Raw genomic sequence first — 10,247 nt, forward strand, 5'->3', positions numbered from 1 at the left:
CCGTCACTTTAAAGTGACGAATACGTGCCCGTCTCCAATGAGATTTTGTGTCTCAAATAAACACTAATTTTTGAACGAAACCATCTCATAATAACCTTACAAGTTGAAGTTACAAGACTTGCAACTAATCTTGCGACAAAATTATCTATTTTAAACTTAAGATGAGTCAAATATCACCTATATGAATATACAAGATAAACCTTTTACCTTTTTCAATGCAGCCTGCTTTTGTCTTATTCACCCTACATAAGTATATTTGACCCGTCTTAAACTTAAACGGATAGTATCGATCTTAAAACAGAATTTGTATAACCCTTATATGCTATATAAGCCACTAATACTTGTAGAACGGTTTTATAAAAATTTATTGTAAAGTGATATTTTTTAATCACTACTTTTAGTGTCCGATAAAATTATATTTAAATTCGTTTTACAAATATATTAATATAAAACCGTTTTAAAGACTAACTTCAGAAAAAACGCCTTCATTTTAAAACGCCATTTCATGACAACTTTGCTTCACATGGAATGGACGTACGTACTCACATTTAAGTTCGGTCCCAAATCCAAATGACGCCGTTAATGTAGCAAGTTTGGCAATCCTACATTTACGTGTTTGTTAATTCTCCACTTTCATAGTCTTAATTCTCCTCCATTTACGTTATTAATTATTGAATATTTGAATTAATCATGTTCATATCTTAAATAATTCTCCAAATTTAGTTTCACGTCACAAATTTTCCAATTAATAATGCCTCTTTTGCCAATCTTCACTCCTTTTCGTTCCACCAAGGTAAATAAATTATTACTTTTTTTTAAATATTCGTCTCAATCATTTGTTTAATTATTTTATTTATTTATTTATTGTATTGATGCAATTTTAATCAAAAGTAAATAAGCAATCGGGGCGAATGGGTATGAATTTTTAAAAATACGCAACAAAGATTTTGAAAAATGTAAACAAATGGAAGTGAGAAAGTAATAATCATGGCTTGAGAAGATGAGTTTTACTTGCAATTTAGGTACTTCCTGAGTCCAATCATCTGTTTACATTTGTATTATTTGTTATGTGTATCTTAATCAAACGTAAACAAATGATTGAGATGGAAGGATTAGATTATGTGAACAACAATGGTAATTAATTTGATAAGTATTTATGTATATTTGATGTGATTTGTAGGGTCTGAAATTGGGGAATCGTTTTATTCTTTGTGAGGGGTATCTTAAATTACCTAAACAAATGATTGAGACGGGGGAGTAGATTATACGATCAATAATGGGAATTAATTTGATAAATTTTTATGTTTAATGTGATTTTGTAGGGTTTGAAATTGGGATTATGGGCAATTTGGTTTTATGGGTTCCTATTGATCTGCATATCATTATATGCAACTCAGTTATTGCCTTCTGTCAAATTGGAATTCAGAAAACCAATTTTTTTCAACAAAAATGGTGTTGAAAATCACAAGGGAAGTCCAAGTATAACTATTTTTACTGTTTTGGAGAATTTTAATGGTTCTGTTGGAGAAAGGCAGGATCTTGCTGTTAGATCATGGCTTGGATTGTCTCCTGACATTAATGTTGTGCTTTTTGGCAATGACCCGTCTCTTTACTCTTACGCTTCCGGGTTTGGCTCTCGTGTTCTGGTTGAATCAGATATTGATTTTTCGTAAGTGCCCTTTGTTTTGTTTTAGTATCTTGGTAGTGTTGGATTTATCAAGGTTGCTGTTTTGGTGCTGCATTATCATTTTGGGTTCATGACATTGTCAAAAATATTGCTGTTTTGGTGCTGCATTATCATTCTCGTACGTCCAAATGTACAAAAACAATGTAATTTTCGTGCCACTGTCACGCTGGCGTATTGGTGGTTTTAGGTTGATTGAGAATCGAAGTAGTATCTAATGCAAATGACGTGTTTGTAGTTTTATAGTTCTATAAATGAATGTGGCTCTAAGCTGAACAAGCTAAAGCTGGTAGTATGAGCAAACCTGATGACTTTCTGATTTACCTTATTTTTACATAGATTTCGCAACAAGCTGTTCTTCCATTCGATGGTTGCTAGAGCAGAAGCATCAGTATCAAATATTTCAGTAATTGTTCATCCTGAAACCGTTCTCTTTCAAGACTTCATTTCCACTTTAAACCATGTACACGAACTTGATCATGCTTGGTTCCTGGTTGCTTTTCCAAGAAAAGTTCCTTCTTTCCGATACTCTTTGGATGAAGCCGGGAAACAATGGCTAAAGGAGGATGGTAATATAATTTCATCGCATAAGGTATTGACTGGTGAAATGTATAATAGTCCTAGTATTGAACTATTGAAGTGAATGACTCTATGAACGTACGTGACTGAAACTTGCTTTATTCCATCAGCTGCAGGAGGTTCTCGCCCAGATTGGGGAATGGGACTATTGTGATGGGAGGATGCTTATGGCATGGAATAACGGGGAGACACCTTTGCATATGGGAGTTCTTCCCCCGTTCTTATATGGAAAAGGTCTGCATTCCCGTTGGTTTATCAATGAAGTGTATTATTCCAAGTACAGGTCTGTATTTGATGCAAGTTTGAGTATCTCTAACTTCTATGTAAATGCATCAAATGATATTCAATCTAATCAAGAAGATTGGGAGTATACTGCAAATCGTCATCTTGCTGAATCATATGGCATGTTTTCTTCCAAACAAGCAAGTTTCTCTGACTTTGTAGAACTCGTAAAGTGTGGTAGACAGTTTGTGTTGGTTAACAGAAAAGAGAACATTGTTTACTCCCATGGCTCGAAAAGCTCCAAGAACTTGTTAAAGGAACGTGTCATGGGATCCCGGAGAAGAAAAAGACTAATGAGCTGTGTTTCTGCGTTTGGACCAGTGAGTAAGATTAAAGATTGCTCCCATATTAGCAGCATTAATGTGTCGACTGATTTGCATCTTCCATTCGGCCTGGAGTCGCTCTTGCCTATGGTAGCCGATAAGAACAACACTATAGTGCTTGCTATAGCTGGATACAGTTATAAGGACATGTTAATGAGTTGGGTTTGCAGACTGCGTCACCTTATGGTTCAGAATTTTTTGGTGTTTGCTCTTGATGACGAAACATATCAGTACGCAATCCTTCAGGTACCAATTATGATCCTTTTTTGCTTTCAGGAATCAGGACTACCATTCACTTCTTTTCAAGTGAAACCTAAGAATAGGCAGTCCTTTTCAGACTAAGAAAACGGGTCATTTGTGTCGGATCATTTCTGATTAGACCTGTCAAACGGGTCGGGCAGGTCGGATTGAATGTGGGTCGGGTCAGAAAGGGGTCGGTACATGCGGGTCACGGTTCGGATTAGGGTCAGAATACGGGTCAAAAAATAATTTCTAACGCCTTTTTTTAACGATTTTTTTGATCAAAAGATTTTTTTTTTTTTAAAAAAAATATAAAACATATTTAAAATCAATATTTAATCATATGCAATGTTTACATTAATTATATTGAGTCATTGACATAATTATTAAATTAAAGTTTTTTTTAATAATTATTTTATTATTAAATATTATAAAAGTTATACTCCCTCCACTTTCCTATTTTCACCCCATTTTTCCTTTTTGGCAAATTATCTATTTTCACCCCCATTTCTCTTCTTTTCGAACTACCTTTTTCATTCTTTAATCATTCTTTTCACCCCACTTACATCTCTATTATTATTTTTTCATTCTTTAATCATTCTTTTTACCCCATTTAGAACATACACATTGAAGAGTATGTCATCTTCCTCTTATTTCCTCTCTTTCCTTCTATATTTTTGACACCTCATTTCCCACTATCTTCATCCTCCTCCTAAGTTTTCTTCTATTTTTTCCCACATCAAAGAGGATCCTCTTATTTATCCTCTCTTAAATTTTTAATGACCAAAAAATAAAAAATAAACAAATTATATGCCACATGGTGGAAATGCATGACTAATTGGCACAAGGGCCTAGGTTGTACTTCCTCTAAAAATAGAGGAAGTCTTCCTCTTCCTCTTTCAAAGAGGATGTCTAAATTGATCCCACATTGAAGAGGACATCCTCTTAGATGAGAGAATGTGCTAAGAGGATGCATCATCCTCTTCAATGTGGATGCTTACAACTCTTTTATTACTTTTTCATTCTTTAATAATTTTTTTTAATATACGTGTAGAAAGAAATGGGGTGAACAAAAATAAGTGGAGGGAGTATAAAATTGACTTTTTAATTATGTTTGTATTTTTAAGTAATAAAAAAATAATTTTTTAAACTATTTTTTCAAATATAATATATAAATATTAATATTTTAATAAAAATTTTGATTTACCTTTGACCCAACGGGTCGACCCGTTCGGGTCGGGTTTGACCCTAAAATAACGGGTCATTTCGGGTTCGGGTCTCCGGGTCGGGATTTTTGGGTCTTGGCCCTGAAAAAACGGGTTGGGTTTGCGGGTCGGGTTATGATTTGACAGGTCTATTTCTTATACTTTGTTATATGGTCATTTCAGATAGGGGTCAGCTATTAAGTTGGTTGTTTCATATTAATAATTTTGGGTTCGGTCATTTCGGGGTTAGAGCAAGTTTTGGTAGGTCTAGTACCGTATTCTGCTGCTACTTATATCTGTTTTTGGCATTATGTTGCAGGGTTTACCTGTTGTCAAGGACTCATTAGCACCCAGAAATATCAGTTTTAATGACTGTCATTTCGGGACAAAGTGTTTTCAAAATGTTACCAAGAGCAAGTCCAGATTAGTTACCCGGATTCTGGAGATGGGATATAATGTACTTCTTAGTGATGTTGACGTGTATTGGTTCAAAAATCCGTTACCATTGCTTCAGACATTTGGTCCTGCGGTCCTTGTCGCTCAGTCTGATGAGTACAATCTAACAGGTACGAGTACTATTAAAGTTGTTAAATCGCATTCAAGGGCTCAGTCACACCCACAAGATAAGACCGTCTACTTCAGTAACTATGTATTTCAGTTATCATGTTTATTTGTCTCTGATTTCGCTCTCATTTTTCAGTGCCTATAAACTTACCACGGCGCCTGAATTCTGGCTTCTACTTTGCTCGGTCGGACAAACCAACCATAGCCGCCCTGGATAAAGTGGTGAAACATGCCATGACTTCTGATCTATCTGAGCAACCAAGTTTCTATGACACACTATGTGGTCAAGGTGGCTTAAATCGTGTTGGAAATGACAAATGCTGGGAACCTGCAACAAATCTAACCGTCCAGTTTTTAGACCGAGATCTCTTCCCAAATGGTGCTTACAAAGAGCTATGGAATGAAAAATCAGTCTTGGCAGCATGTTTAAAGAATGGATGTTACGTGCTTCATAACAATTGGATAAGTGGAAGGTTAAACAAACTGCAGCGCCAAGTCCGTGCAAGACTGTGGGATTATGATACAAGCTCAAGGATGTGCTTGCAGAGCTGGCACAAAGCCAAGGATACTGATTTCTCCTGAATCTCGGCAAGTACTCCCTATGACTCGCTCTCTCTTATTTGTTTTCTATTTTAACCGTTCCCTAGCCATTTGTTTACATTTCCTGTTTAGGTGAGGTTTTTTTATTTATTTTTTATTTTTTATGATGCAGTTATGACCTAAGGTTACACGTTCTTACAAAGCCGATCCAAAAGCAAATATATATAGAGAGTACTTCATTAGAAAATCACTTGAAGAAACATTCTGTTTCGACACACAATCAAAAAGGAGGCTGTCTTGAAATTTATCTCATACATCAAATAATCCTCTGTTATCTAAGAATGTAGTCATTATACAAAAGATAAAACCCTGGTCAAGATTGAGGTGTATAAGACAGCAAGAATAGCACCAACAGGAATCGTCACAAGCCAGGAAGTAACGATCTCCCTAACTGTCTCTGCTCTGACACTGTTAAGTCCTCTGGCAAATCCCACTCCCATTACCGCCCCCACAAGCGTATGAGTGGCTGAAATTGGCAATCCGAGTTTTGATGCAAAAAGAACAACAGAAGCAGCTGCAAATTCTGCAGCAAATCCCCTGGTTGGAGTCAATTCTGTGATCTTTTTCCCAATAGTAGCTATTACTCTATAACCCCACATTGTCAAACCCGCAACAATCCCGAACCCTCCCCATAAAAGAACTTCAGTAGGGATAACAATCTCGGTCCCTCCAGCACCTTGGAGTATAGATAATGCTGCTGCCAATGGGCCAATAGCATTAGAGACGTCATTCCCGCCGTGCGCAAATGACATGAAGCAGGCCGAAAGAACTTGCATATATCCAAATACTCCGTAGACTATTTTTAATTGAGTTCCTTTTGGGCCAGCAATGTCAGAGAGGAACCCTATGTTCTTTTGCTGTGATGTTTCTTCCTTGTGTTCGGGGTCTGATGAGTTGGCTTTGGCAAGTAGGGGCCCTAGTTGGTAGTTGATGACGCGGTAGACTATATATGCTCCGACAGTTCCACTGGCTAGTGCTTGGGCAAGAGCCAGGGGAAGGACCTTGCTAAGAGGGAAGGCGACAAAGGATATTGCGGTTACACCCAGAAACACTGCTATAGGTGCAGCTGCAGCTGCTGCTTGTCCTGGGTTCTCAGCACTATAGACAAACTACACAAACCGAAATTTAAGTAAGATCTTACGTGATTTGTACTTCCTTTTTGTAAATTTTTTGAATGGCATTCAAATGTGACCCAATTACAACATTACCCCATGCCACTAGAGTTCCAGCAAACGGCAGGGTTAGGGGGGGCAAATATACCCAACTTGACCCGAACAAATTAGTGAGGCTACTTTTGGAAAAACCCATGATGAAAATTGCATTCATGAATGAATGTTTTTTTTGCAGTAAATAAAGTGTAACTAGTTTAATAAGTCATTTTGCTTTGTCTCATCATAAATCTAAACCAAAGTATAGTGAATCTTCATATCCATTGGGACTTTGGAAGTGGAAATCAGATTTATGACCTAAAGTTGCATAGTATTTCAGAACTTAAAAAATTTTCATGAGCATATTTATTAGCTGTCTGAAAACGGCTTATGTTTTTAGTACAGGGGTAGAAACTGATTACAACTAACCCCTTATTCCGCCATAGGTGGGAGTTTTTGAGGCACTACCACTCTATGGTTATGCCGTATCTATTTAGTTGGTTAATTAGAGCTGAATTAGTATTCATGGTGCCATTGAGTAAAAACTTACCCTGCGGATGCATTTGTAGACGAGAAATGACACGGCTGCTCCCAATACCGGTGAAAACACCCAAGAAGATGTAACCTTAGCCAACGAACTCCAAAAGACAGCATCTCTCCCTCCATACACAAGACCAAATCCAACCATAGATCCTACTATGCAATGAGTAGTTGAAACTGGCCAACCAAAGTAGGACGCCACCTGTAAACAAGAAGCTTATTTTCCAATTTTGAGAATGTATTGTGTATGCTACATAAAATCCAACCTATATGTACCATGGAGTACTTGTTTGTTCTTACGCCATTTTTATTCCATACTAGATACCTGTTTTTTCGTCATGTTTACTTTCGTCTTCCGGGTATCTTGTCATTCCTAACAGTTTATCTGTTTCTGTTATTGACATTCAGTCTTACATCTGTACTTTGAAGTTTTCTGAAATTGTTTTCCTAGTTTTAGTCACTGTCATTTCCACATATGAGACACATCAGTCAAATATTTGTTGAAGTTTGGATCCTTTAGAACAAATCCCAATTAGGTTAGGATTGCTGACTTTATGACTAAAATTGGACATTCTTGTCCAACTCTTTCGAGGTGGTTTGAAAGCCGGTGGCTTCAACTTACCTCACTCATTCGAAAAGATGAGATAGGTTGGTCCTATCCCAGAGGGTCAATCTAGTTTTCTTACCTAATAAAAAAAAAGAAAAAAAAAATCGCAATTAGGTTAAGTTTGCATCATTCAGTTTGGTCCAAATTTGAGCAGGGTAGGACCATGACGGCCGCAAAACCCTCCCTCTTGAGTCTTAACTCTTAACTGTTTTCCATCAAATATGAACTCAAAACGTCTAATTAAGCTAGATCAACTCCTTATCAGGTTATATAGGCACTCAAATGTTTAAGCTGCACAAATGCCCTTTACTGCCCTCTTTTACTCTAACAAAGTGTAATTGTATTGACAGTAAATTATGATAATCAGAGAATTAATCACATTCAAGAAGCATTGGATGATTTACCTGAAGCCAAGTTCCAGCAGCTGCAAGAGACGAAAGCAGACCGGCAAAAAGCAAGCTATCTTTTCCCTGAAACACATTAGCAACCAGAATTCCCTTCTGCATTGTGCTAGTAACATGAGAACCCATCAAAAACGCACCAGAAAACTCGAGAACAGCAGCTGTAAGAACCGCCTGACGGATCGTCAGTGCCCCGGATCCCACAGATGTCCCCATAGCATTGGCCACATCATTGGCGCCAATATTCCAAGCCATATAAAACCCAAACAGTAAAGTCACATATGAAAGCACCTTAGTTTTAAGGGTGAGCCCACCTAAGGTCTTCATGAAGAGAGGAAATGTAAGAGCAGCAAATGCTATGCATATCGATATTCCTGTCGCTGTTCTTGCTGATATATTAAAGGCCTTTGCCATAGCAGGCAAATCATCATCTGTCTTCCTCTCATCGCTGTCCCGCTTTTCGACACCAACATCTTGTTTGTGATGAGAACCAATGATCTCTCCATGATCATGACCCTCAGGTTCAGCAAATGAGGACAAAGAAGCTAAAGGGTAGTTTTGCCTAACTGTTTTCACCCTTAAAAAAGACTGAGACAGCTTAGGCAATGCAACATGAGGTTTACGAAAAAGACCGTCTTTTTCCCTTCTGATTTCATTCAAACAAGGGTAATGATGCTTAAGAAGAAAGGCAGAAAACGCGGTGTTTCTTGCAGAAGACATAAGGTAAGAAGAAGTCATAACTCAAAAAATGAAGAAATTACAAATTCTATTTTTTTGTGAAGAAGGTGAAAAAACTAAGTATATGATATTATTTGATGTCCATGGAATCTGAAAGAGGAAAACTAAGGTAAGACAGTGAGACAGAGAGGATGTGGGCATCAAACATGTTGAATAAGAGTCATGGTTGGTAGAGAAAGGGAGATGAGAATGCATACATTTGGATGCTTTGCTTTGTATTTGCTTGCATTTTGAGTGGTGGTGTGTTGTTAATGTGTATTGGTCTTTGTAAACTTACAACCACACAAGCTATAAAAGTCATTGTTATAGATTCTCAATACGAATTTGCCTTATCCACTTATTAATATTCAAGCAGCACAAATTTTACCATTTACTTGGGATCATTAGCCATTACATTGCAAATTGCCTCAATTTTCGCACCATTGCTCTGACACAACTTGTTTAAGACGGAGATATCTATCTTAAACATAATACTGGATCTCCGTGTTAAACTTGATACATGTTAAATATGATAGTTAAGAAAAAAACAGAATGCATTATATTTTACAAATCCAATCGGGCTGGGCTGGAGGAGTACGGCCCAGGTGTCTGCTCGGGCTAGGCTGGGTTGGACCCGCACTATTGTCCACCTGACCTCTAGGCTACAAATGCCTACAATAGACATGTAGGTGGAGCTGTCTTCGAGTAGGGTTCAGGGCGGGCTAACCGTGGTTGAGTCGGGTTGGGCCGGTCGGGCTAATCAGGGGCGGGCCGGTCTCACCTGGCTAGGACTTGAACCGGTCAGGGTGTGGGGCGGGCTTGGTTGGGTTGGGAGTATGTTTGACCTGGGCCAGGCCCATGGTGGGTGGAGGGCGGGTTGGTGGTGGAACGGGTGAGCGGGCCTGTCTAATTTTTATTTTTATTTTTTACTAAATTGGCGGGCCGGGTTTGGTTTTTGAGACCCAGGCCATGCCATGGGGGGAACGGGCTGGGCTGTAGGTAGCGGGAGCCCGCGGGGCGGGGCGGCACGTTCAGTTGGCCGGCACGTCAGTCGGGCTAGATTCGACCCTAAATTAGTGAGACTTCCGAGTCCGCCATCCTGGTCAATATTTACGAATCTTGACTCTGATAAATGAGTCGGGTTAACACGTCGGGTCAAGTTTTGCGATCTCAACTCAATCATCCTGGTGAATTCACCTCTAGGCTACAAATGCCTATAATAGACATGTCGGTAGAGCTGTCTTCGGACAGGGTTCGGGCCGGGCTAACTGGGTTCGGGGCGGGTTCGGGTCGGGCTAACTGGGGGCGGGTCGCGCTCACCTGGCCAGGCCTTGAACCGGTCAAGGGGAGGGACGGG

General features: G+C 38.7%; 2 protein-coding genes across 2 annotated transcripts; one reads left to right on the plus strand and one right to left on the minus strand.

Moving 5' to 3' along the window:
* Positions 1–521: 521 nt before the first annotated feature.
* Positions 522–9,228, plus strand: LOC141644304 (beta-arabinofuranosyltransferase RAY1). Its single transcript, XM_074453796.1, has 8 exons — positions 522–793; positions 1,323–1,669; positions 2,024–2,276; positions 2,374–3,114; positions 4,633–4,879; positions 5,014–5,465; positions 5,590–6,606; positions 8,123–9,228. The coding sequence occupies exons 1-6, from the start codon at positions 752–754 to the stop codon at positions 5,457–5,459; spliced, it is 2,076 nt and encodes a 691-aa protein (XP_074309897.1). The 5' UTR covers positions 522–751; the 3' UTR covers positions 5,460–5,465; positions 5,590–6,606; positions 8,123–9,228.
* LOC141644305 (inorganic phosphate transporter 2-1, chloroplastic) lies at positions 5,629–8,911 on the minus strand. The gene is made up of 3 exons (XM_074453798.1): positions 8,177–8,911; positions 7,176–7,367; positions 5,629–6,586 (listed from the first exon to the last, which is right to left on the minus strand). Exons 1-3 carry the CDS (start codon positions 8,909–8,911, stop codon positions 5,768–5,770), a joined length of 1,746 nt encoding a protein of 581 aa, XP_074309899.1. The 3' UTR covers positions 5,629–5,767.
* Positions 9,229–10,247: the final 1,019 nt, after the last annotated feature.

The sequence above is a fragment of the Silene latifolia genome, chromosome 2 (genome assembly GCF_048544455.1).
Source record: "Silene latifolia isolate original U9 population chromosome 2, ASM4854445v1, whole genome shotgun sequence".
NCBI lineage: Eukaryota > Viridiplantae > Streptophyta > Magnoliopsida > Caryophyllales > Caryophyllaceae > Silene > Silene latifolia.

Bases quoted from the DNA above. Each gene is read 5' to 3' on its own strand.
- LOC141644304 (XM_074453796.1), top strand. From the start codon at position 752: ATGCCTCTTTTGCCAATCTTCACTCCTTTTCGTTCCACCAAG. The intron at 794-1,322 runs GTAAATAAATTA...GTGATTTTGTAG, and splicing joins CTCCTTTTCGTTCCACCAAG to GGTTTGAAATTGGGATTATG. The intron at 3,115-4,632 runs GTACCAATTATG...ATTATGTTGCAG, and splicing joins ATCAGTACGCAATCCTTCAG to GGTTTACCTGTTGTCAAGGA.
- LOC141644305 (XM_074453798.1), bottom strand. From the start codon at position 8,911: ATGACTTCTTCTTACCTTATGTCTTCTGCAAGAAACACCGCGTTTTCT. The intron at 7,368-8,176 runs GTAAATCATCCA...TCTTGTTTACAG, and splicing joins CTGCTGGAACTTGGCTTCAG to GTGGCGTCCTACTTTGGTTG. The intron at 6,587-7,175 runs GTAAGTTTTTAC...CGGTTTGTGTAG, and splicing joins TCTACAAATGCATCCGCAGG to TTTGTCTATAGTGCTGAGAA.